This window comes from Vulpes vulpes, chromosome 8 (assembly GCF_048418805.1).
Source record: "Vulpes vulpes isolate BD-2025 chromosome 8, VulVul3, whole genome shotgun sequence".
In the NCBI taxonomy this organism is placed as follows: Eukaryota; Metazoa; Chordata; class Mammalia; order Carnivora; family Canidae; genus Vulpes; species Vulpes vulpes.
The window spans coordinates 41,867,560-41,895,337 of record NC_132787.1 but is presented as its reverse complement, the minus strand read 5'-3'; the positions used below and the strand labels follow the sequence as shown (position 1 = coordinate 41,895,337).

Genomic DNA, 27,778 nt, shown 5'->3' with positions numbered 1-27,778 from the left:
TCCAATCGGCCACAAGTTTACATGGCCCTCTGGATGGCGCACCAATAAGAAGGCTATTCACACATTCCCCGCCTTTCCTTGCTTTGCGTCTAACTGCGCAGAGATCGCCGGGAAATGTAGTTTTACTTCCACACCCTGCTTCCGGGAGGAGGATGTAAACCGATTGCAATCCAGCCGGTTCCAGTACAGGCGGTATGGTGTTCGGGATCAGAAAGCACTAGTTTTGGGCATCCCCAGTTTAAGCTTGCTCAACTGCTTTGTTTTCACGAAAATTATGCAGAAACGCGATGCATAATTATGGAATGGGTCGCAAGATTACTATGTGTTCCTTGTATCAAGGTGAAGATTATAAGAGTTTCTCCTTCAATGACCTGGTGGCCTACAGTCAAGATAGGACCTGTGGTTCAATTTCTACAATCAGAGGATTATGTATATAAATGCTACTATTTTTGTTAGTAGATACTACTTCCTTTTCCTGAAAGATGTGAAAAACTGGCTTTAATCATATTAAACTAATGCAAAACTCAATTGCAGTCTCATTTTCCAGAAGACCAGTAGGGGGAAAGGCACTTCAGTCTCAGAGCTGCAGCTACTGCTATGGAAAAGCTGGGACTTCTCACTGGTGTAACTTGACATCTACGAAGTTTACTTTTTTCTACCTTGTGATTTTTCTCTGTTAATTATGTCAAGATCTTCCCAGACACTTTAAAGAGAGAGAGAGAGAGAGAGAGAGAGAGAGAGAGAGAGAGAGATCTTCCCAGACATATGAACTCGGTATTTTTTTTCTCTCTTTTGATCCTTTTTTTTTTTTTTTTTAACAAAATCATGGTGATCTTATCTTCGTACTGGCTCTCAAATAGTATATATTCTATAAGATATTCTTCCTTTTTATTTCTACTCTGTGTCTCATTACCTTTCACTTGGGCTACTACAATAGGTTTCTAACTGGTGTTTTTTTCTTTTTCTAATCCATTCTATAAAAGGTGATTCTTTTTTTAAAAGCACACTTTTGGACATGTTGCACTCCTGCTCATAAACTTTAGGTGATTTCCTGAAGAGTAGAGAGTAAGTTCAGATAGTAATATGGCATTCAAATACTGACACAAGCTAACTCTACTTATTTCTATTATATAATAATTAACTGGTTATTTTATGAATGTAGCATGGACTTTCTTTTTGAATCACATCCTTCCTTTTATCTGGATTGGCCCTTGCCATGAATCTTTACCCGTGAAATTCCTACCAAGGTCAACACAAATACTATTTCCTTTATTGGAAGTAATCCCTTCTGGTTTGATGTTCATTAAGCAATTTGTCATTATATTTTTACAATGTAGCTTCTGTTTAAGTGTCATCAATCTTAAGCCCTTCTCTAGCCACTCTATCCTCCCTTACCACCCTTCACTCCCTGCCTTCTCTACTTTTACAAGGTCTTATTGGCACCTAAAATAATTTACATTTATCAGCTTATTCTTATTGTTTTGAATCCCCTCACCACTAGAAAGTAAGCTGTATGCTTTGTTGTTGTTGTTCATGTCATACATCCAGCATCTGGAAGAGTGCCTGGCACATAGCAGATGCTCAAGAGTTGTTGCCAAAGGAATAAATGCGCATATAACATTCCTCCCTACATCTGTTGCCTGTCTTGTTAGATTGCTCTTCTTCCATTCTATGTCAAGATTAATGTATCATCCTTCATTCAAACGTCAAAGGGTTATTCTCAACCCCTCCCTCATTCACAACCACCTAACATCAGATTGATTTTCTTCTTTTTTAAACACTCTGGTGGTAGAGGACCAATTAAGAACAACACTTGAAGATCTGAGAGGCTGCAATGATAATTCATATGAAGGAAAAGGCCTAACTAAACAAGGGAGGCAATAATGGAACTATGAAGAGGAAAATGGAAGATATTTAAAAGTTCCAGTTGACCAGATCCAGGACAGGGAGACTAGCTGACATTTATCAGAATGGGAAATACAAGCAGCACAGGGCTGGCTCAGTCAGTGAAGCATGTGACTGTGACTCACGATCTTGGGGTTGTGAGTTCGAGCCCCATGTTGGACGTGGTGGTTACTTTTAAAAAATGGGAAATATAAGATGAAGAGTATGTATGGAGGCTATGAGAAGAATAGCCTGGGAAACTCCTAGTTGGTGTATTCTCCTGCTCGGGGCCTTTACTTTTCTAGTCAGCTTAGTTCTGTGGCACATAACATTGTTCTTTCCAGTAATCAGACATTGTTTTCTTTGTCCTCCTGCTCTGACAGTGCTGATAATCCCTACACTTCAGATTATTCTTACCATTTGCCTTCCTTCGATGTGTGCTGCTGGAGAACGTTTCACATTTATGGGAGATATCACCGTAAATTTACGGTCTCTCAGGGCACGTAGGTGGCTCAGTTGGTTAAGCTCTGGCTCTTGGTTTCAGCTTAGTTTGTGATCTTGGAATGGTGAGATCAAGCCCCATATTAGGTTCTATGCTCAGTGGGGAGTCTGCTTGAGATTTTCTTGTTATCTCTTATTATTTTTCAACTTCCCGTTATCCTAATGGAGAATAATAAAAAAAAGTTCTTCCTTCTCAGCGCTGAGGCCCACTCACTACACTTCACTAGCTTGTGAAGACTTTCTTTGGTTCCCCTTCAGTAACTTCCATCTTCCTGTGCCCAGCCTTTCCTCCACAGCCAAGAACCTTGAGTCCACGCTTGCTTCTTTTCTTCACCTCCCATTCACTTCCCAACTACTAGAAAGGGATTTTGACTCCAAATTTATTGAAATTGTCTTATGATCTACTAATTGCTAGATTGATCACTTCTTAAGTTGTCTTATCCCATCCTTTCTGGCATTTTATACTGTTGCTAACTTTCATCTTTTTCTCCAAGTTCTCTTCATTTGACAACTGTTAAAGCACTCTCAAATCACTCTCTCCATTCATTCTTAATGTCACATGCTGGTTTTTCTTTTTAAGGTGAAAGAGCTATTGCCTTCCTGGAAAAATCCACTTTTAACTGGCTCAGCACACATAACTTAAACTTCTGGTTTCTCTTGCTTGTGCAGGAGGAACCATAGGCTTCATAACAATAATACATATGAAAGTAAGAATAAATATAACTGAGAAACATGTATTTGGTATGCTTCCCAACCTCACTTAATGCTGAATTTAAGAAACAATAGCTCTTGTGGCACCTGGGTGGCTCAGTTGATTAAACATCAGCCTTTGGCTCAGATCATGATCTTAGGGTCCTGGGATCCTGCATCTGGCTCCCTGCTCAGCAGGGAGTCTGCTTCTCTCTCTCCCTCTGCTACTCCCCTGCTCATGTTCTCCCTCTCAAATAAGTAAGTAAATAAATAAATCTTAAAAAAAATAATAATAATGGGGGCAGCCCCGGTGGCGCAGTGGTTTAGCGCCGCCTGCAAGCCCAGGGCATGATCCTGGAGACCTGGGATCAAGTCCCACGTCGGGCTCGCTGCATTGTGCCTGCTTCTCCCTCTGCCTGTGTCTCTGCCTCTCTCTCTAGCTGTGTCTCTATGAATAAATAAATAAAATCTTTAAAAACATAATGGTTCTTGCCCTCTGAGAGATCACAGAAAAACTACAATGCACATACAAACATATGAAGGCATCTGTGATATAGAAAATTATTGATAAAAATCTTTGAAATCAATTTGAGCTGATCCAAACCAAGTATGAGAATGCTTTACCCAGATTTTTGTTTATTTATTTATTTATTTATTTATTTATTTATTTATTTATTTATAAAGATTTTATTTATTTATTCATAGACACAGAGAGAGAGAGGCAGAGACACAGGCAGAGGGAGAAGCAGGCTCCATGCAGGGAACCCGATGTGGGACTCAATGTGGGACTGGATTCCGGGTCTCCAGGATCACACCCCAGGCTGCAGGCGGCGCCAAACCGCTGCGCCACTGGGGCTGCCTTTTGTTGTTGTTTTAATTGTTATTGTTGTTTTATTATGGCATTTGGCTTTACTCTTGAGTTCACCCATTTTTTTTAGGGTAGAAATTCTTGGTACATTACTTCACAAATTATGCAAATATTTTGGCAAATCTAAATCTAAATTTAGATTCAAAAGACGGGGATCCCTGGGTGGCGCAGCGGTTTGGCGCCTGCCTTTGGCCCAGGGCGCGATCTTGGAGACCCCGGATCGAATCCCACGTCGGGCTCCCAGTGCATGGAGCCTGCTTCTCTCTCTGCCTGTGTCTCTGACTCTCTCTCTCTGTGTGACTATCATAAATAAATAAAAATTAAAAAAAAAGAAAACAAGAAAAGACATGTTTTGCCTAGGGAATAAGTGTCATTCTACACTTACTCCCATTTGGAAAAGAGGATATCAAATTAAATTCCAGAACTAAATCACAATCCAGGAAAGACAGCAAAGGAACTTACAAACTGAAAAATACATTATATTATTTAAAAAGTGTTTTAAGAAACTTCTACCCCCAAACGTGGAGCCCAAACTCACAACCCTGATATCAAGAGTTGCACGCTCTTCCAACTGAGCTAGCCAGGTGGCCCACATCATATTATCTTTGAGGCAATGTTCTTAGAAGAATATTCATGGTTTTGCAGCTGACTAGAACAGAATAGAATGTGCCCATATTTATTGGTAATCTTGTGCCTTGCCTTATAACAATACTTTATCTGCTGAGTACAAAAGAATAGATGATTAAGAATCCACTAAAAGTCACATAAGTCACATTCAAATAAATAATACAATGTCTCGGGCAAAACAAGCTGTGGGTGCTCTGCGGAAAGGTAGACAGACTAAATAAGAGTGTTCAAATAATTTGATTTGAAAGTAGTTGTTGATATATTAATTAAGGGAGGACAATAGAAATAGTTTTTACAGACCTTAATTTTAGGTGCAAATATTTTCATTAATTATCTTGGAGAAGAGATAAAATAAAAACTATCACTTACATGTGAAGAGTATGTCAAGTTTAAGTTCTTTGCAAAAATTGTGGAATTTTAAGGTAATGGTGAAACCCATAATAGAATTTAATTAGTATGCATTGTAGGAGAAGAAATTGTATTTTAGGAGAAGAAAAAGAAAGCATATATAGAAGAGCTTTGGTTAAGAGGCTACATTTATACCAGAATTTTGAACATAGAGACCAACAGATCTTTCATTTAAACATTAAGATATGTAGGAGAAAGTTATAAAAGAAAGGATTAATTCAACAATGAATGGCAGCACTTCATAAGAATTTGTTTTTGTTTTCTAAGTAGGCTCCACACTTCCCATGGGGCTTGCACTCATGACCTTGAGATCAAGAGTTGCTCACACTACTGACTGAGCCAGCCAGGGGCCCTATTTTTTGTTTTTGTTTTTATTTTCATAAGAATTTAGAGATAACACACCAGCATCTAGCCTATATCACTTCTGATGACTCCGGTAGGTAAAGTGATCAAAAAGATTTTTAAATGCAATATTTCAAATGATTATCTCCTTATTAATGTTATGATAAAGGAAGAAGAAATGAAATGTTTTAAATCATAGCTTTTAAACCTTTATTTAGAGTTCATAAAGACTGAATCCCTTCCTTCTACTCTGATTTGTCCTTATGAACTACTTAAGAATCCATCTTTCCAGGGATGCCTGGGTAGCTCAGTGGTTGAGCGTCTTCCTTCCAATCGGGAGTCAGGGCATCATCCTGGGTCAGGGTCCAGGGATGAGTCACACATCAGGTTCCCTGAGGGGAACCTGCTTCTCCCTCTGCCTGTGTCTCTGCCTCTCTCTGTGTCTCTCATGAATGAATAAATAAATAAAATCTTTAAAAAAGAGTCTGTCTTCCCAAACCCCACCTAAAAATGTGTCTTAAGGGGTGCCTGGCTGGCTCATTTGGAAGAGTTGAATTGTTGAACTTGATTGAATTTGATCACAGATCACTAGACACAGAATAAACTATCATTATTTTGAGTTAAATGAATGTAAGGATTTGTTAACTGCACTTCATTTCTTGTAATGTTAAAATGTGTAAGAGAAAAAAAAATAAATAAAATGTGTAAGAGAACCTATTTTATGGCACTTTAGAAGAATCTAGTAACATACACAGCATAAAAATGTTAATGGTTAAATATTTCATAAGCAAAGACCTGTTGTTGAGACTTTAGTTCTAACAGGTTATCTCCTTTATTATTATTATTTTTTAAAATATTTTATTTATTTATTCATGAGAGACACAGAGAGAGGCAGAGACACAGGCAGAGGGAGAAGCAGGCTCCATGCAGGGAGCCTGACACGGGACTCCACCCGGGTCTCCAGGATCACACCCTGGGCTGAAGGCCGCGCTAAACTGCTGAGCCACCCAGGCATCCCCATCGCCTTTATTTTTAAACAGGCTCCATAACCAGAGTAGAGCTCAATATGGGGCTCTACAGGGGGCTCAAACTCACAATCCTGAGATCAAGACCTAAGCTGAGATCAAGAGTCTTGAAGCTTCAATGACTGAGCCAACCCAGTGCCCCAGGTTATTTACTTTTTTTACTTTCTTCTCTTTTTAAAAGAAGCTCTTGGGCAGCCCGGGTGGCTCAGCGTTTTAGCGCCACCTTCAGTTCAGGGCCTGATCTTGGAGACCCGGGATCAAGTCCCACATCAGGCTTCCTGCATGGAGCCTGCTTCTCCCTCTGTCTGTGTCTCTTACTCTCTCTCTCTGTGTGTGTGTGTGTGTGTGTGTGTGTGTGTTTCTTATGAATAAATGAATAAAATCTTAAAAAAAAGTCTCTTTCAGCTCTTTCATTGTTTATATTAATTCAATGATTAACGATAGAAATAAACCAGTAGTCCCCAAAGTGTTGTCAACAGATTCTTGTTTGTTGCAGGCCCATGTTGGTCCTTGAGATACTTTCTGAAGGTCTTGAAGTCAAAATTATTTTCATAATACTAAGATGCTATTTGCCTTTTTTTACCACTGACATTTGCACTGATGGTGCAAAAGCAATGGTGGGTAAAACTACTGTTTTTTTTTATTATGAATCATGGCAGTGACACCAAACTGCAATTGCAACCATTGTCTTCATTACACACACTAGAGGTTTAAATAAAAGCCAGTTTCATTTAAGAATGCCCATTATGAAGCAGTAAAAATATTGGTCTTAATAAATTGTAACTCTTGGGATCCCTGGGTGGCGCAGCGGTTTGGCGCCTGCCTTTGGCCCGGGGCGCGATCCTGGAGACCCGGGATCGAATCCCACATCAGGCTCCCGGTGCATGGAGCCTGCTTCTCCCTCCGCCTGTGTCTCTGCCTCTCTCTCTCTCTCTGTGACTATCATAAATAAATTAAAAAAAAATAAATAAATTGTAACTCTTGAACATGTATTTTTAATAGTCTGTGTGCTGATGTAGGAAGTACACATAAAGCAGTTCTACCATGTGGAAAACAGGAGGGTTTTCTCAGGGAGAAGAACTTATGAGCTAAACTAGCCACTTTTTTCATGGCATGCCAGATCTGACAGATAAACAGTGGCTATTTAGATCTAGATATTCTAAGACATTTTCTTTAAAATGAAAAATGTAAGCCCATCTATTTAAGTGAAAGAACTGATGGTATTTGTTGATGATGAAAATTTGAGCTTTAAGTGAAAATTATTTTTTTGAAAACTTGTTTCTGTTATTCTGCGTTTGACAGCCTCCCAATTTTCTGAGAACATCAATGGTGACATTATTATGACTTTTAATATTATATAATTATGTGCATCAACATTGGGAAGACCTTTATAACTCAATTAAAATATTTCACTAATATTTTTGAAATGATAAATGCATGATGTCACAAACTCATGATTGAGTAAAAAATCCATTCAAGGACAATGTTGATGTGCATTTTAATGTAAAAGAGTTCCAAAAGTTCATTGATAAAGTTTTAGTTCCATATTGCAGCCTTTAAGAAATTAAAATTAGCTGAAAAGGCTGAATACTGAAAAAATACTATTCCCTTTCCAATTACATATCTGTGTGATGCTGGATTTTTTTCATATATTTCAACTCAAATAACATGTCACAGAAGATTGCATGCAGAAACAAATAGAAGAATCCAGCTTGATCCCACAAGCCAGACATTAAAAAGTTTTTCAAAAAATATAAACCAAAGCCACTATCACTAAACTCCTCTTACAAAATATTATTATAAAATATATTTATATTAGCATGTGTGATGAGTTTTGGAATTTTTAATCAATGAACTTTGAGTAAAGCAGATTACTCTTCATAATGTGGGTGGGCCTTATCTAATCAGCTGAAAGCTTGAACAAAAATCTAGCCTCCCCAAGCAAGATGTGATTCTCTTGCAGACTGCCTTCAGAATTCATCTGTACCATCAGTTCTCTTGGGTTTCCAGCCTACTGGTTTTTGAACTGGAACATCAGCTTTCCTAGAACTCCAGCCTGCTAGCCCACATTGCAGATTTTGGACTTGCTAGCCTCCATGAGTGTGTGAGCTAATTCCTTATTCTTAACTTTCTCTCTTCATATATGTACATCCTATTGGCCCTGTTTCTCTGGAAAAAGCTAATACAACATATAATGAGTTTATTATTTTTTACACACAGAGACACACAGAGTGAGTGAGAGAAAAGAGCACGAGCAGGATGAGGGGCAGATGGAGAAGCAGACTTCCCACTGAGCAGGGAGCCCAATGCAGGGCTGAATCCAGGGACTCTGGGATCATGACCTGAGCTGAGGACAGATGCTTAACTGACTGAGTCACTCAGGCATCCCTTATTTTTATTTTTAAATGAGTAAATATTTTAAACATTCCTTAGTTTTAATTTCTAATATAGTAAATATCCATATGTAATCCATATAAACAAGAAGTTTTGGGGTTCTCAAAGTATAGAATATTTTTTTAAGAGTACAGAGTTTTTGAGAGTATAGAGTGGTCCTGAGACCAAAAAGTTTGAGAACCACTGGTAAAAACTATATTTGAAACAAAATAGCTCTTCCTTAAAAAAATTAAGTAATTTTGACTTTTGGCTCTCTGAAACAAGTCTTCCCTCAGTCTGAATTTATGAAGTTTTGTCATGTGTTTAAAAATAATCAGAGATCACAGCCTAGTTAATTGATTATCAGAGTTGGGTATTCATTTTATCCTATTCTAGCACTAAGGAAAATAAATTTTGGATAAAACACAATACTTTAATATTAAATTTTTTCGCAAAAGTTTTTAGGAACTGCTTAAATAAGGCAAACAGCACCTTTAAACTACACCCATACCTGTTCTACCCAGAGACCCAAGTACTATTGACAATTTAACATGCTGTTTAGAGAAAGCCCTCAGGAGCTGATTAAATGCAAGTTAGATCTGTACAGTAGTGATTCTCAAAGGGATGGGCATGAGGAGTGAGGGTGGGTTCACCTACCCTCTTTGAGGGGAGCATCAGAATCTCATGTGGGTGAAACTGGAGAAGTTTTTTTCCATCCCAGCGGAGCTATTCACTGCTCTTCTATTACAGACTCACTGTTTAAATGATTGCTACAAATTTCTCTGGCATATTGAAGCAAAGAAATGATTGAGGATAATTACCCTGTGCTTTTACATTCTGCTAGGGAGACAGTTTATAATAAAGTGCTTGGTAAGTATAACTCAAAAGACAAAAAAGCAAATAAACAGAAACAAAGCTTTTAGGAGTTTGTGCTTTTTTTTTTTTTGTGCTTATTTTGAATGTCACTCAGGTCTCCTCTGCTCTATCATTATTACAAAAGCAAAACCATTATACTTTATTACATATTTAGTGATTACGTCAATATTACTTGCTTTACTTAGAATTTCATTATTTTTCTTTTTTGTGAATATGGATTTTTCAGCTTTAAATACTACAAAATCTGATTTTGTTGTGAATCATTATAATTGTATGCAATGAATCACACTTTTCTTTCTCTCTACCCATTTGCAATGTGATATTGTTCTTCCCATCAAGATATGTAGTCTGTTCCATCACTCTCTTGAATCTGGGCTGGCCTTATGACTTGCTTTGACCAACACAATGTGACAGAAGTGATCTTGTACATTTTGGAGCCTAGAACATAGGCTTAGGCTTCCACTCTCATGCTCTTGAAATGTTAAGACCATCCCACGAAAAAGCACAACTGAGGATAAGAAGTCATGTAGAGAACTGAGGCTTCCCAGGCAACAGCCAGCAACCACCTGCCAGACATGTGATGGGGCCATATTGGATCCTCCAACTCCAGTTCAGCTGTCAGTTGTCTGTAGCTGCATGAGTGATCTAGGGGAAACCATGAGAACACCAGATTACCAACCCACAGAATTGCAGTAATATTTTCATTTTTAGCTACTAAGCTTTTTAGCCACTAAGTTTTGAGGTGGTTTGTTTCATAACAAAGGCTAACTGAAACAAGTGTTTGTATATGGGGTTTAGGCTGGTTACTGTGAGTAACTGGGTGTTAACTTTGATGGATGCTATAATCAATTGAAGGGATATTATATATGCCACACTATGGTAGAATTTCAAAATCTGTTATATGTAAATGTAGGCTGAGGCAATGAACACACAAGGTGAATTTTTGGATGAAGCCATTCACTCATTCAACAGACTGCACACCTTCTATACACCAAGTACTATTTTAGGAATTGGGGCTACCATGGTCACTAAGACAAACTCTACACCTGTCATTGTATAGTTTACAGTTGGAGGAAGAAAGGCAATTAAGCCAAAAAGTTTGATAAGGAAGTACAGGTTGCTACCGAGTAAATGATTTTCGAGAGTTAGGGAATGCTTTCCAGAGGAAGTGATAATTATTATTTTTAAAATATTGTATTTATTTATTCCTGAGAGACACACACACAAACACACAGAGGCAGAGACACAGGCAGAGGGAGAAGCAGGCTTCATACAGGGAGCCCTATGTGGGACTTGATCCTGGGATTCCAGGATCTTGTCCTGAGCCAAAGGCAGACGATAAACTGCTAAGCCACCCAGGCTCCCAGAGGAAGAGATATTTAATCTGATAGATGAAAGAATAAGTAGATCAGAAAGGGGATAATGAAACTGTGGGGGTGGGGTAAGGAGAGTAAACATACATATTCCAGACAGAGGAAACATCTGTGAAGGCTCAGAGATGAGAGAAAGCATGGTGCATTAAAGTCATCAAAAAACTCTTTGTGTAGTACATGGAGAAACCTAACAGATGGTGCTTGGGAGTAGGATGGGTTTTAGACAAAGCAATCTGACAATGGAGCTTAATAGGGCTTGAAGGGGGTAAGAACTGAGCTATCACAATTCAGGGGAGAAAAAAAAAACAATTCAGGGGAGAAATTAGGATCATGATAATGAAGATGAAGAAGCAATGGAGAATTTAACATCTTTAGGTGACATAATCTCTAGACTTGACATCTGATTGTACATAGTAAGGGAGGAGTCAAGGATTAATATCTAGATCTCTGGCTCAGGCAACTGAGTAGGTGGATGAAATCATTCATGGAAACTGGGAACACTGTAATAACTGTGGGTCCTTTTTTTTTTTTTAATTTTATTTATGATAGTCACAGAGAGAGAGAGAGAGAGGCAGAGACACAGGCAGAGGGAGAAGCAGGCTCCATGCACCGGGAGCCCGACGTGGGATTCGATCCCGGGTCTCCAGGATCGCGCCCTGGGCCAAAGGCAGGCGCCAAACCGCTGCTCCACCCAGGGATCCCCCAACTGTGGGTACTTTAATTAACTAAGTGGGCTTATCTAGTAGGTAGCTACATGTACTGTTTGTTTTTTAAGATTTTATGTATTTATTTGACAGAGAGAGGGGAGTGCACAAGGGCGAGTTATAGAGGGAGAAGCAGGTTACCCGCTGATCTGATCGGGATCCTGGCGCGGGGCTCGATCTCAGGACCCTAGGGTCATGACCTCAGCCAAAGGCACTTGTTCAACTGATTGAGCCATCCAGGCGGCCTTAGATGTACTGGTTTGTAATGCAAAAGAAAAATCTTGGCTGGAAATACAGTTTTGGGAGTCATCAACCATAGTTGGCAATAGGTCCTGGGGTAGCTGTTGCACAGGGAGTCCGAGAAAAAGCCCTGGAAAGAAGCCTTCCTTCCAAATATCTAATGCTGGAACTACCTTTTCACGGTTTCTTCTTTAGTTCTTTCTACGTTATTGCCCACAATTTGAAGTAAGGGGAGAAGTACCTTGGCTTAAAAATTTTTGACAAGCAGGATCAGACGGGTGCCACAGCTTTTACAGCGTATTGAGAAAGGTTTAGGGAGCGTGTTAGCAGAGTAAAGTGCTCGCTGTTGAGATGACTCGGGTCAATGCTGGAACAGCAAGGTCAGGAGCGGTTGCTTCCACGTGCACAAAAAACAATTCCTGGGCCGTGCCTGAGGCCGGCGGCAGGATTTGGGGGACAGATACGACCCGAACCTGTCGTCATGGAGACGAGGCAGCTAGAAAGCGGCCGAGGGAGTGTTCGGAAGGGATACACAAGACTGAAGAAAGAGATGCCGAAAAAGCTAGTTACGTAGAAAAAGGCAGATGCGAAGGTTAAAACCAGCCGTGATACCCGGACAGGGAGACAGCACCGCCCAGGGCTGGCCGAGTTTGTTTTCGTGTCGTTCACACACAAAAGGGAACAGAGCCCTCCTCACCGGAAGCAGAACCTCTGCCCTCTGGGGCCTTACACATTCCTCCGCGCCGGAGAGCGCGGCCCGCGAGCCTCGGAGGCTTCGCCCTCAGCGTTAGCTTCCCTGAAAGAGAGCCCGTGGGCGCTGGGGGGCGGGCCGCCCGAAGCTGCGGAACAGCGCGCACCCTCGCAGACCAGCGGGCCGGGAACCGTCCCCGGCTGCCGGCAAACCCAGGAAGAGGAAGGCCCTGCGCCGAGGCAGCGCGTCCGGCGGAGGGATTCTGTTTCTGTGGTGGCGGAGGGATTTGAAGTCCTTTAACTTCCGGAGAAGTCCTGACCCAGAGACGAAAAACCCCGAAGGAAACAATAACAAACGAGAAGAGGAAGCGGCTGTGGGGTTGGGTTCCTGTGTGGAGCGGTTCTTGTCCGAGAAGATGAGCTTCGGCCCCTGTCAGGAGACGTGAGACGGTTCGGTGGCCTTCAACCAGCCTTTCTCCACCTGTTCTCCCCCCCCCCCCCCCCGTCGGAGGGCCCCCCGGGTGTTGCCATGGCCGGCGTGGGGCCGGGGGGCTACGCGGCCGAGTTTGTGCCGCCGCCGGAGTGCCCAGTCTTTGAGCCCAGCTGGGAGGAGTTCACGGACCCGCTCAGCTTCATCGGCCGCATCCGGCCTCTGGCAGAGAAAACCGGCATCTGCAAAATCCGACCGCCCAAGGTACCGGAGTCCGGGGAGACGGAAGGGGGAGTGCTTTAGGTTTACTTTCTTTTCTTTTTTAAAAAGATTTTATTTATTTATGAGAGAGATACACACACACACGCACACACAGAGGCAGAGGGAGAAGCAGAAGCAGGCTCCACGCAGGGAGCCCGATGCGGGACTGGATCCTGGGACTCCGGGATCACGCCCTGAGCCAGAGGCAGATGCTCAACCGCTGAGCCACCCAGGCGTCCCTAGCTTTACTTTCCCGGTCCTTCTTCCGTTTCGTATTTACTCTCTCGTTTCTCAACAATTAGAAGCTAAGTTTCTGGGTGTTCTTGCCTTGGTTTCTTTAGCAGGCTTCTGTGGTAGGCCTGTCTGAGCGCCAGAGCGTGTCCCACGGGCCTTCCTGCCCAGAACTTGGGAGCTGGTACTTCTATTCCCCTTTGATTGTAGGCAAGGGTAACAAAAGACTTCGGGCCTTGCGCTGGCCGAGGAGGTGCTCGAAGTGTTAGGACGTGTCGTACCCTCGTGTACTGTGCTTTCTCCTTAGGATGCTAGAGTAAAAACTGCCTTTACACTGACTTTCTGTTTTTCTAATCCGAGTCCTACTAATGGTTGATTGAGTAAATATTTGCAGGCCTCATTTCAAAGGAAAGATTTCTTAAACGGTAATCTGAGATCTAGTCGTCCCCTAGAATGGGATTACCAAACAAGAACCCTAGACTGTGTTGCCGCAATGAAAAAGTCTTCCCAGGGGACGAGAAGGTGCAGCATTTATTTTAGAATTTGGTGGTTTAAGAGGAACTCTTTTGACATAAGGAACCAAGGTTCAAAGATTTATGAATTGCAATTATTGCAAGTAACTGTTTGCCTGTAGATTTTTTTATAATCCTCAATCTTTAAGGAAAGCAGATACTACTCCTTTGGGGGCGTTAGTGCCCCAAGAGGTTGAGTGGTTTGCTCAAGGTCAAAACATTTTTTTTCTTTACCCATGAGACCAACGTTTTTCAAATGCTGTTCCTGGTCCACCTGCACAAGGCTCAACCAGCTGCTTGTTAAAATGCAGATCTCTAGGCCCCTTTTTCAGACTAGAATAAATTTCTGGATGTGGAAGTTCTAGAATGTGCTTTTTTAGTAAGTACTCTCAGATGATGCTTAATGCACATTAAAGTGTGTGAACTATTGCCTTCGGTGCTTCTTAAAGGGACACCTTGCTTTATGTTTTGTCTATTAGTTATAAGAATAAAGGATGAAGTACTGTTTTCGTGTTGCATTTTAAAAAGCGTCTGCTCTCACCACAAACTACCACAGTGGTGTGCACCATAGAGAATAAAAAGAGCTGAAGCTAGGAGGGAGGAGGAGAAGCTAATTTAGCACCTACAGATTATTTCACTAAATATTCTTTAAAGCCCTAGTGGGTAAATAACATCTCATTTTACAGATAAGACAACTCTGAATAAGTTATATAACTTATCAAATGAATGATCTTGGATGTGTGGCAAAGTAGATTTTGAACCTAGATCAATCTGTTTTATTCTAAAACCCAAGCATGCTACTACACCTGTTTATGCTTAATGAATTTGATTAAGATTTATAAATATTAATTACAGATGAAAGATTAAAAGCTGATTTCTATGACGAATGATGGCATATGCATTGCCAAAAGCATCATTTAACTTCTAACATTTAATTAAAAGCTTCATTTAACTGTTGAACTATCAAAATTACCTAATACTGGCAAAACTTTAAGCTCTGAAGTTTTTCCTAAACCATATTTTCATTTACTCTGTTGCCTTTATGAATTACAAATTGTGTTCAGGATTCCTTTAGGTACAAAAAAAATAGTTCATTATTAAAAAAAGATGGAAATAATATACCTTCTCTTTGTATGTCTTATTATTATTAAAAATAAATCTTGTTTACAAGCAGAATTTAATTTCAAAGTTGATGTTCTTTGATTTCTAAGGTAAGAAAAATTTTTTTGACTACTTCTCACATTTTTAAGTAGATTTACTATTATTTAGGCCAAATCAAAATATGTTTTCTAGAATCCTACTTGAATTGTGCCAGCCCATTTCAGTTATACCATAACTCCAATCTGGAAATTGCCCTTATTCTGTGAATTTGCTTACTTTTTAAAAAAATATTTGGGTGTTGAGAAACCAGGCTTTGAACAAAACATTTATGTAACACAGACTGTAAAGTGCTGTGTCACATTACCCATGAAAACAAAAAGATATTAACCAATTATATAAGTACTTTAAAAATCACCTTTTAATCTTCAGTTTTACCCTTTTTAGTTTCTTTCAAATTCTGTTTTATTTTTCATTTAGTAAACTTGGGATGTTTATTAGACCCTGTTGTGATACACAAGTTCACTGCATTCCACTTGAGTAATTGGGGAAAGCATAATTGTGGGTTACAAAGGATGGGACTCCTGAAATTTGAAGAGGATTTATAGATAAAATACTTTTAATAAGAGAATATGAGAGAGAAGTGATTGGAGAGAATATTAAAAACATCTCATCTAAAAAGTATTACTTTTCCTGTTTATACAATGAAAAAGACTTAAAGTTGACTTGTCATCATTTATGGTTATTCATCCCTTAAATTTAAGGGAATGAATAATGCATTCTTACACATCAATATGTTTAAAAATATATATGTATTTTTATTTAGGATTGGCAACCGCCATTTGCATGTGAAGTAAAAAGCTTTCGTTTCACTCCCAGAGTCCAGCGCCTGAATGAACTTGAGGTGAGTGTTATATAGTGACTTCTGCTTCCTGATTCATTCTTTGTCAGGGCTCCTGTAGAGAACTTTGAGCAACTCACGTACCAGGGCTTAGAATTAATGTTAGCTGAGGGACGCCTGAGTGCTTCTGTCAGTTAAGCAGTTGCCTTCAGCCCAGGCCCCACCTCAGACTCCCTGCTCATCAGGGAGTCGCTTCTCTCTCTGACCCTCCCCCTCTTATGCTCACATGCACAGATGCGGGGTCAGGGTCTCTCTCTTTGAAATAAATAAACAACATTTAACAAAAAAAGTTTTAAAAAAAAGAATGTTTGTTGGGATTGAATGGAAGGATGTTTCCTTTCCTTTCCTTTTCTTTTTTCTCTCTTCTTTTTTTTTAAAGTAGGCTCCACTCAGCGTGGACCCCTATGTGGGGCTTGAATCCTCAACCAGGAGACCAAGACCTAGACTGATTCAAGAGTAGGCTGCTTAACTGACTGAGCCACTCAGGCACGCCTGAATGGAAGAAGTTTCTGGTTAAAAAGAAAAAAAAAATGTAAAAAGTTCTTAACAGTTTTTCAACTTAACTGGGACTATGGGAAAGTATCTCCAGCTATGTTTTTTTTCTTAGTGGAAATATTCAGTGCTCACCTGCAGAAACCTGGAATTTTTTTTTCTTTTTTCTTTTTTTATTTTGAGACCTGAAATTCTAAGTTCTGCTTCCTTACCATTCTACTAAAATTTTTGCTGATGTTGGAAGATTCTGTCTCTTGGGGTCTTTGGAAAGTAGATTTTAATATTTTATCAGAGGTTTTCAAAGATTATTTTTAGTTCTAACAGAACTTTTCCAGGACTGTAATCTGATTTATTAATAACTGTTTAAATATTAGTAGTTTCTTTTAAGTTTTCTAAATTGAAGTCTTTTTTTTTTTTTTTTAAGCTTTTATTTATTTATTCATGAGAGACACACACAAAGAGAGAGAGGCAGAGATACAGACAGAGGGAGAAGCAGGTGGGGAGCCCAATGTAGGACTTGATCCCGTGACTCTAGGATCACGCCCCGGGCGGAAGGCAGGCACCAAACCACTGAGCCACCCAGGGATCCCCTGAAGTCTGTTTAAATATCTCTGTTTTTTCTGTCTGCTCGTTTATCAGAAAGGTACTTCAGTATGGTAGAAAACTGTTTCAGAGTACAAAAGAGAAATCTTAGCTAGCTGAGGCTTAATGTGTCGCAATGAAATATTTTTTTCCCTTGATGCTCCTGAAACATTTATTTTCCGAGATTTTAATCTTTTTCCCTTTAGTGTCTTGTCATTAGATACATGAAGGATCTTAATATCGGTGGGGTAGAGAATTGGTGTACCTGAAGTAGGCATATTTTCTACAGACGAAATGATAGAATGCTTAGAAACGGAATAATCCAATTTACTAAATTTTCTGGTTAGTGGAAAGACAAGCCAACTTTTATCAAAAAATTGCTTTGGTTGATAAAATGTAAGAACATTTCTCATATATGAAAGTGACTTTTTTTTGCCATAGTGAATAAAGCTTATTAGAAGTATTTTGTCTTGGGGCACCTGGGTGGCTCAGTGGTGGAGTGTCTGCCTTTGTCTCAGGTTGTGATCCTGGGATCAAGTCCTGCATTGAGTCCTGCAGGAAGCCTGCTTCTCCTTCTGCCTATATCTCTGCCTCTCTCCCTGTGTCTCTTGTGAATAAATAAATAGAATATTTTTTAAAAAGTATTTTCTCTATTATTGCCTTATTTTACAGGGTTGGACTAAGCAATAACGTAGACTTTGAATTTCTTTAGAGAAATGAGTATCTTTGTTAAGTAAAACTCATTTATTTTCAATCATAACTTAATTCCTATTTCTTTTTTTTTTTTTTTTAATTCCTATTTCTGATTTCTGTTTTTTAATAATCTTAGGCAATGACCAGAGTGAGACTAGACTTCTTGGATCAATTAGCAAAATTTTGGGAACTCCAAGGATCTACTTTAAAAATTCCAGTGGTGGAGAGAAAAATCCTGGATCTGTATGCTTTGAGCAAGGTGAGGCTGTACTTGGTTTAGAAATGGGAGCAGAGACTAGTGAATCTATGAAATTAGGAATTTCCAATAAACTTGATGGAAAACATTGTTTGCTATGGAGGGTTTGACAGTGTAATGTAAGCATGAATAAGTGTAAATGACAGATTTTGAAATTTTCTTTAAAATTATTTTATAGGGATTCCTGGGTGGCGCAGCGGTTTAGCGCCTGCCTTTGCCCCAGGGCGCGATCCTGGAGACCCAGGATCGAATCCCACGTCGGGCTCCCGGTGCATGGAGCCTGCTTCTCCCTCTGCCTATGTCTCTACCTCTCTCTCTCTCTCTGTGTGACTATCATAAATAAATAAAAATTAAAAATAAATAAATAAAATTATTTTATAATTTAAGATTTAACATTTAATGACATAGATTAGTAGGCTCTGTGATAAATAATACACACAAAAATGACACCAATCTGTTAATATTATCTTGTGTTGAATTTAAATGTTTTATGTTGATCTTGTCATCTTTTTTATACTTTTTTAATTTAATTGAAAATTTGTTTTATTAAAAGAGATTCATGGTGCTCACCATTCTCATATGCTGCGTATCACTTATGTTAATATTTGTAAGCATGCTAACTGAAGCCAGCATTATCCAGAGCTTGATAACTCAAGGGTGAAGAGTTTAGACTAATTTTTGCCTACACTTCCATTAACTTTGTAAAGTTATATTTCTAATTTTTTAATAAATTTAATAAATTTTTAATAAAGTTATATTTCTAATTTTTGCCTACACTTCCATTAACTTTGTAAAGTTATATTTCTTAATGTGAAAGAACTAACTGACCTGCGGCAGCGTTTAAATTACCTTGAAAGCATTAATACAATACATAATACAATAATAAAAATTTATAATCCTTTTGACTTGAGTGAAGACAGCTTGATTATCTGAGGAATTTTACAAAATATCTTTCTGTGTGGTCTTTCATATTCTCTGACACTGTTTTGAAATAAAATTATTTAAATTGTAGAGTTAGTTTTAGAGATATCACTTTCAAGGAAAAATGAGACAAACATGTAAAATATTTTAAATTTAGTGTCACGTCAGAATGTTTTAAAAATTTTATACTAAATCTTAAAACAGAAGATTTATATTTGGCTGACAGCTGGTGAGTGTCTCTGGAATTAGTGTCATCAATGACATGACTTTGAAACACTTTGCTTTCCACTACTTTATAATGGGAAGCAATTTTCAGTCATCAGTCTGAGTGTTTAAATTGTTAATTTGATGGTTTCCTATGTTGACTAAACCATTTTGTCTTATTTTTAGTAATAAAAAGTTTTACATGGAATATCTATAACTTAATGGAGTTTTTTTTTTTTTTTTTTGTAAAAGATTTTATTTATTCATGAGAGACACACACAGAGAGAGAGAGAGAGAGAGAGAGAGAGAAACACAGGCAGAGGGAGAAGCAGGCTCCATGCAGGGAGCCCGACATGGGACTCGATCCCGGGTCTCCAGGATCATGTCTTGGGCTGAAGGCAGAGCTAAACCGCTGAGCCACCTGGGGCTGCCCCTTAATGGAGTTTTATGTTAATAATTACTGTTTAAAATTAGTGCAGCAAAGAACATTCGTTCTAGCCCTTAAACCTTTTTTTTGGTCTGTGTAATATTTTATTTATTTTTTATTTTTTTATTTTTATTTTTATTTTTTTATTTTTTTTGGTCTGTGTAATATTTTAAAATATAAGGCTTAAATTCTTCCTTTCCACCTCTCCACTCCCATCCCCAGTCTTCAGAACTAATCATTTTCAGTTCTTTTGGTCGTTTCTTTTTTTTTTTTTTTAACATTTTTTAAAAAATTTTTTATTTATTTATGATAGTCACAGAGAGAGAGAGAGAGAGGCAGAGACATAGGCAGAGGGAGAAGCAGGCTCCATGCACCGGGAGCCCAATGTCTCGGGCTCTCCCGGGTCTCCAGGATCGCGCCCTGGGCCAAAGGCAGGCGCTAAACCGCTGCACCACCCAGGGATCCCCTTTTGGTTTCTGATTTAGATACTTTTATTTCCAAATACTATGCTCATGTTAGTTCTTCACTTCAGTTTTAAATATTATACCCTGATTTTCTACTATTAGTGATGGAGAATGGGTATAAGAAACCTAAATCCTTACATAGTTCCCCTGTTCTGTTCTAGTATACTTAGATCAAATTTTTTTAAAAAAGATTTTTTTCTTTAAATATTTTATTTATTTATTCATGAGAGACACACAGAGAGAGGCAGAGACATAGGCAGAGGGAGAAGCAGCCTTCCTGTGGGGAGCCTGACGTGGGTGGGACTCGATCCCGGGTCTCCAGGATCATGCCCTGGGCCAAAGGCAGCGCTAAAACGCTGAGCCACCCGGGCTGCCCCCAAAAGATTTTAAGTAATCTCTATATCCAACATGGGACTTGAGTTTACAATTCCAAAATCAAGAGTCACATGTTCCACTGACTGAGGCAGCCAAGCATCCCAGATAAACTTTTTTATTAATGAAAACTTATTACTGTGGGGCACCTTAGTGGCTCAGTTGGTTGAGTGTCTGCCTTGGCCTCTGGTCATGATCCCAGGGTCCTGGGATCAAGCCCCAGGTTGAGCTCCCTGCTCACTGAGGAGCCTGCATCTCCCTCTCCCACTCCCCCTGCTTGTGCTCATTCTCTCTCAACCAAATAAACTCTTTAATAAAAAAATTATTACTGTACTCTAAATACAAATATTATTTGTACCTGAGCCTTATAGTGTGGTATGATTGTTTTCCTTATATCAATTTTTATTTTTCTTGGAATTAATCCCCCTTCCTGTTTTCATTTTCTCAGCTTTCTTTGTTACCCATCAAAAACTGATTTTTCAGATTTTCTACCAGCAGTATAAATCCATATGCTTTACGTATCAGGTAGTCTGTCAGTTCCATTTTCCTCTTGGAGCCATTCCTCTGGAATTCTTTTTTCTACTCCAATCCAGACTCCTTGTTTTTTAAGATCAACTGTCAGCTTGGAACCTCCTTTTGCCTTATTACTCTGGGAATTCCCTTTGCCTCTCTTCTTATTTCACATCTTCCTATTTACATGGCTTACTCCTATTTTGGTGAGGCATTCTGTTAGTTTTATGAACAAGAAGATAAATGGAATGTAAATTTTTTGCTTATCTAAAAATGTCCTATTCTTATACTTTAGTGGTAGTTTGGTAGTGTTTAGAAGTCTCAATTGTAAATTGTTTTCCTTTAGTATTTTGAAAACTTTACTCCATTATCTTTTAGTTTCCAGTGTTGCTGTTGAGAATGATGCAATAGTAATCCTTGTTCCTTCCTATGTGGCTTTATTTTTCTTGAAGATGTAGAACCTTCAGCACTAATTTTAAAGTCCAACAGAACATTTAATAGTGAACAAAGCTGTTTAAATTTACCTTTTATTTTATTTATTTATTGATTGATTGATTTTTTACCTTTTATTTTTATGTAAGTCTTCATGAAGTTTGTTTTAAGTAGGGTCATCATAAGGGAATTTGTGAATCATTCCAGTCAATGATTCTAAGACTTTTGATCTTTTTGCTGTCTTTCTCAATGGCACTGTCTTTCTCAGTGGCAGTGCAGGAGACGTCTCTAAGCAAAAGCAAAATTTTGGCAGCCTTCGATCTCAGATTCAATTTTAGCTCCTTGTAATGTGCCATATTGTCTTCTTCCAAACTTCTTTCTTCTTAGCCTTCCTGATACCCTTTTCCATGAAACTGCTTCTGCGGAGAGAATGTCCACTTCATCATTTAATATTTTTATTGCACTTGATAAATTTTCTTATCTGAGCTCATGTTTTTGAGGTCTTACAACTTTTCTTGTAGTTTTTCCATTCTTTGATAATTTCTTCCACTTACCTTTTTTTTCCTCTGAACTTTTACTAGTTGGATGTTAGACTGATCTTTAGTTAGCTTACCTATTTCTCTTAGGTTAGGTTCCCTTCTTTTCAAACTCCACTGAGAGTAATTCTCTAATCTGCTTGGGGTAGACAGCAATAGTTGCCTGGCTGTACTGACTGGAGGAGGTCTAATTGCCTTTTTTTTTTTTTTTTTTTTTTTAAGATTTTATTTGTTTATGAGAGACACAGAGAGAGAGGCAGACATAGAGGGAGAAGCAGGCTCCATGCAGGGAGCCCGACGTGGGACTCGATCCTGGGTCTCCAGGATCAGGCCCTGGGCTGACGGCGGCGCTAAACTGCTGAGCCTCCTGGGCGGCCCTCTAATTACTTTTATAAAAGTTTCAGCCAGTCCTATTCTTTGTTTATTGTCATCTCTGATTTTTTTTTTTTTAGATGTTATTTTTTATGAGAGAGAGAGAGAGAGGCAGAGACATAGGTAGAGAGAGAAACAGGCTCCCTGTAGGAACCTGATGTGGGACTCCATCCAGGACCCTAGGATCACGAACTGAGCCAAAGGCAGATGCTCATCCACTGAGCCACCTAGACATCCCGTTATATCTGATTTTAAAGGGACTGTTGCTTCCATTTCTTAAGCCCTTCCAGGCCCTGTTTTGGAAAGGCTTCTCCTTGGCTTTCTTCTTTTGAAGGTATTCAGTTGGTTTTTGTTTTTTGCCTGCTAGATTATTACTTGTGTATCTGCTTTCTCATCTGTGTCCTATGTCTTTTTGTTCCTTTACTGTCATTTCAGTGAAGGCTTGAGAGGGAGCTTTTAAGTAGAAGATTACTACTACTTAATGTCTGTTAAGATTGTCTCCTACTAGCCACACTTAGTTTTACATTGGATGGAAATTCTGACCTTGATTGACATTATTCTTTGGTCAAGTTTTGATTAAGGGCTTGTCTCTATTTTGTTCAGTTTATCTTTGCATATCATGTATCTTTTTTTTTTTTTCATGTATCTTTTAGAAGGCTTGGTATAAGTGATATTTTTCTAGTGACAGTGGTGTGGTATATTTCATGGCAAAATGTAGTAAATCGTTTCTATTTTGAAATTATACATGATAATTTTTGAATCTGTCGGTTGAAGAAAAACAAGTGACAAGTTTTGTGTGTTTTATAGTATTGGGCCCTGTTAGAGTGTTGTATGCACAAAGCCAAAGTCATAGTGTTAGTTTCTTTGTGAGATAGTTTTATCTTATTTCTTAGCCATACTCTGCTGGCTGTCATTTTCACAGCTGTGTGCCAGTAAGCATCTTAGCTGGGTGGGACAGCATGACTCAATCCATGCAGATATATTATTACTAATGGAAATTTAGCTTAAAATGATTTGCATATGAAGTAGAGTAGTATGTAATGCTGATAATTATATTGTATAATGAAGATTACTAAGAGAGCTTCTCTTTCATTTCAGACTCTTCCTCACTTGCTTCAGCCACTTTGGCTTCCTTATTGTTGCTCAAACATTTGAGATAATCTTTCTAATGTGGGGCCCTTGCCCTGACTATTCCCTGTATATCTGCTTGGATATCTGCTTCACTTTGAATTTTACCTTTATAATGAAGTTTTTTGTGCTTGTTTAATACTTCAGCTATACCCTTACTCTGCTTCTTGTGAGGTCTTTTAACTGCTTTTCAAAGTTTCTTCTTCACTTTAAAATTTACATACTATGTTTATAGACTGTTTTTCCTTCTAGAATGTAAGCACCATGAAGGCAAAGATCTTTGTTTTATTCACGGATGTATCTCAAGCACCTAGAACAGTACCTGACAGTATAGAAGCACTGGAAAGATGTGAATGAGAGGCATCCTGATTCATCCACTTGCTTCCAGAAAACCCTCTAAGACGCCCTCATTGTGTCTTTTACACTACAAAATTGGAAAAATGAGCCTTTTTTTCTTTTTATAATTTTCTCCTGGCTAACCTTTTTTTTTTTAATTTTTAAAAATTTTTTATTTATTTATGATAGTCACACACACAGAGAGAGAGAGAGAGAGAGAGAGAGAGGGAGAGACACAAGGAGGCTCCATGCACCGGGAACCCAACGTGGGATTCGATCCCGGGTCTCCAGGATCGCGCCCTGGGCCAAAGGCAGGCGCCAAACTGCTGCGCCACCCAGGGATCCCTGGCTAACGTTTTTTAACAGAGAGGGGCTTCTCTGAGGATGTGATAAAAGAAGCTAAAGAATAGAGATGTGTTCTTTTTTTTTTTTTTCTTTAAAGATTTTATTTATTTATTCATGAGAGACAGAGAGGGGCAGAGACATAGGCAGAGAGAGAAGCAGGCTCCATGCAGGGAGCCTGATGTGGGACTCGATCCCGGGACTCCAGGATCACTCCCTGGGCCAAAGGCAGAGGCTTAACCACTGAGTCACCCAGGGGATCCCATGAATTAGAGACGTGTTCAACTCTTGTGCATGTGAACTTACATGTTTCCACCAAGCTTTCACATATTTCAGAAGAGGGAAATTTTGCTTTGCTATATAGATCTGTCTTTGTCTGTAATAACATTGTAGAGTACAAGAGCTGAAAATGTTTTTATTTATAGCTTGCACACCTCCCACTTGCCCACACAGAGACATCATAATACTGCTAACATTGAGATCATGTTTATTTTGTCCTGGTGCTTTTTGTGTTTTTTCATCTGTCTTCACAACGAAGAAGCCAGCCAGGCACCCCCCTCTCAACTTTTTTGATACAGAAGAATAACAGTAGTGTATACTCTAAGAGGAAAATTTTTTTTGAGTTTAAATAACGATCATAGTCCTTTTTATTCTATCATTAATCAACTGAAGACTGCCTATATTTTAGAGTGTGAGAGATGTGCAATATCAATTTCTGGAAGATAGGGAACTTTTTGATATGTGTATATTCTGTATAGTGCCTGGTTTGATGTGAGCATTCATCCAAATTGTCCAGTTTATCTTCTTCCTATGTCAATACATTCTGTACTATATTTTCTAGTAAGTCTACCACTATGATCTGATCTTTGCCCATCATTCCTTCATAATCTTCACAAAAAACTGAAAAATTACAGCCTTTTCCAAAATATTCTCTGAAACCATTGTTAACTTTATTTTTTTTTTTAGATTCTATAGTCTACTTTTCCTACTTTTAGGATTTATGTTTGTTTCATACTATATAATTTACATTTATGGTTTTGTTTATTTTTGTTCTGTTTTTAATTATTTATATTTAGAGTTCCTTGTGGATATCAAGTACATAAATCTGTTTAGTTTTCTCAAGGTGTATAATGCACAGAGTGAGTGTATTTATTAAATGTCTTTGAATGCTTCATTAAAAAATAGGCACAATAACATTAGTTAAATAATAGAGTTTAAAACTTCTAAAGATCATTGTCTTTCATACTTTAAATGTTGACACAGGTTTCAATTTTGTCAGGTATTTATGGGACAGAAATCAGAAATCTAGGTCAGAATAATTTTTGTACTTAGCAGGCAAGATATAGAATCAATATATGAATCTCCTTTCTTTCTTTAAACAATTTTTACTTTCTTTTCAGGTTGTTGCCAGCAAAGGTGGTTTTGAAATGGTCACGAAAGAGAAGAAATGGTCTAAAGTGGGTAGTCGCTTGGGATATCTGCCAGGAAAAGGAACTGGCTCTCTTTTGAAGTCACATTATGAAAGAATTCTCTACCCATATGAACTTTTCCAATCTGGTGTCAGCCTTATGGTGAGATGCATCATTTTTTTTAGAAGTGGGTAAATCCAGTCTGCCACATATGATTGTTAGACTGTGTTCACATAACAAGTTAGCAGTTCACTAATAAGTATAGCAAGTTATGCTTTTCCAGGTACCAAAATTTGGGGTATCAAGGTATGAGTTTTAAGTGAGTAATTTTTGGTGGTTTAAAGTAAAGGCTAATGGTAATGAAGGATGTTTTCTTTATTTAAGGTAGGTTCTCTTGACTTAAGCTTTTTGAAAAATTCCTCCTGTTGGTTTCATGTATTTTTTAACACCTTTATTGAGGTTATACTTTGCATGTGATAGAATTCAGTCATTGTAGCTATATAGTCAGAGGCTTTTAATAAATTATACATTTATGCAGTAATCACCACAGTACAATTTTAGAATATTTCCATCAGCCCAGAAAAGTCCTTTGTGTTGGGTTGTGGTTGGTTTGTGTTCTTACCACTAAACTCAGATAAACATCTGATCTGCCTTCTGGCTCTGTAGTTTTTATGCCTTTGTAGAAATTTCATGTAGATGGAATCATACAATATGATTTTGCGTCTGTCTTCTTTCACTTAGCTTAATGTTTTCAAGGTTCATCTGTGTTTAGACTCTATTACTATTTCGTTCCTTTTTACGGCTGAATAATAACCCATTGTATGGTTATACCATATTTGTTAATCCATTTACCAGTTGGTGGACAGTTGGATTGTTTCCAGTTTATGGCTATTATGAATAAATGCTATGAATATTCATGTCTAAGTCTTTGTGTGGACATATGTTTTCATTTCTCTTGGGTAGATACCTAGGAGTGGAATTGCTGGGTTATATGGTAAGTTTATGTTTAACTTTTTAAGAAACTGCCAAACTGTTTTGCAAAGTGGCTGAACCATTTTACATTCCCACCAGTAATGTAGAGGTTTCCAGTTTCTTCACGTCTTTGCCAACACTTGATATTGTCAGTTTTTTTTGCTTATAGCCATGCTAGTGGGTGTGTAGTGGTATCTCATTGTGGTCTTAATTTTCATTTCCCTGATGACCAATGGTGTTGTGCATCTTTTCATGTGCGTATTAGTCATTTGTATATCTTCCTTGATGAAGTGTCTGTTCTGATCTTTTTTTTATTGGATTGCTTGTCATCTTAAGAGTTTGCTATATAATCAGGATTTTATCTAAGTATATGATTTTACAAATACCTTCTGCTAGTCTGGTTTATCTTTTCATTTTTATAATGGTGTGTATTTGAAGAGTAGTTTATTGATTTCCTTCCCCTGCTTCTATGGATTGTGCTTTTGTGGTCATATTTAAGAAATCTTTTCTTAATCCAAGGCCCCAAAGATCCTTTTTTTTGTTTTGTTTTCATCTAGAAGTATTTTAGTTTTTGCTTTTATATTTAGGTCTGAGATCCATTTTGAGAGTTTTTTTGTATGGGTATAAAGTCTAAGTTCATTTTTGGTGGGGGAGGGGAAATGCATATGAATATTCAGTTGTACCAGTATCATATGTTTAAAAGACTACTACCCTTTTCCTGTTGATTTACCTTGGCATCATTGTTGAAAATCAGTTGAGTATAAATGTGGGTTTATTTCTGGTCTCTTTTTTGTTGTTGTTCTTTGATCAGTATATACCCTAACACCAATACTAATCTTGAGTATTGTAGCTTGATAGTAAGTTTTGATATCCAGTACTGTTAGTCTTCCAACTTGGTTCTTCTCTTTTCAGAATTTCCAAAGAATTTGCATTTCCACGTAAATTTTAGGATTGACTTCTCAATTTCTACAACAAAAGCCTGCTAGAATTTTGATAGGGATTGTTTTACATCTATAGATCAATTTGGTGTATAGGGTTGTCATCTGGTTTCATGTAGTTTTGGGGATTTATTGGAAATTTGCTATTTTTCCCCTGATTCTCAAATCTGATTTCTTACCAGTGAACCTGCTCTCTTTCTGTGCTCTGATTCTTTAGGGTGTACAGATGCCTAATTTAGATCTTAAGGAAAAAGTAGAGCCTGAAGTTCTTGGCACTGATGTTCAAACTTCCCCAGAGCCTGGCACAAGAATGAACATTCTGCCGAAGAGAACAAGACGTGTCAAGTCTCAGGTATCA

General features: G+C 38.4%; 1 protein-coding gene across 7 annotated transcripts in view; it reads left to right on the top strand.

The window, feature by feature from the left end:
- Positions 1–12,441: 12,441 nt before the first annotated feature.
- The window catches only part of KDM5A (lysine demethylase 5A), a 110,439-nt gene continuing 95,102 nt past the window's right edge, over positions 12,442–27,778 (top strand). For all 7 annotated transcript variants that reach the window (XR_012002995.1, XM_072766254.1, XM_072766253.1 and 4 more), the window contains exons 1-5: positions 12,442–13,295; positions 15,960–16,037; positions 17,938–18,060; positions 25,502–25,672; positions 27,638–27,772. Coding sequence is in view for 6 of the 7 variants with exons in the window: in XM_072766254.1 (XP_072622355.1) it covers positions 13,131–13,295; positions 15,960–16,037; positions 17,938–18,060; positions 25,502–25,672; positions 27,638–27,772 (672 nt within the window). In the remaining variant the exon portion in view is untranslated. The remainder of the gene's footprint in view (positions 13,296–15,959; positions 16,038–17,937; positions 18,061–25,501; positions 25,673–27,637; positions 27,773–27,778) is intronic.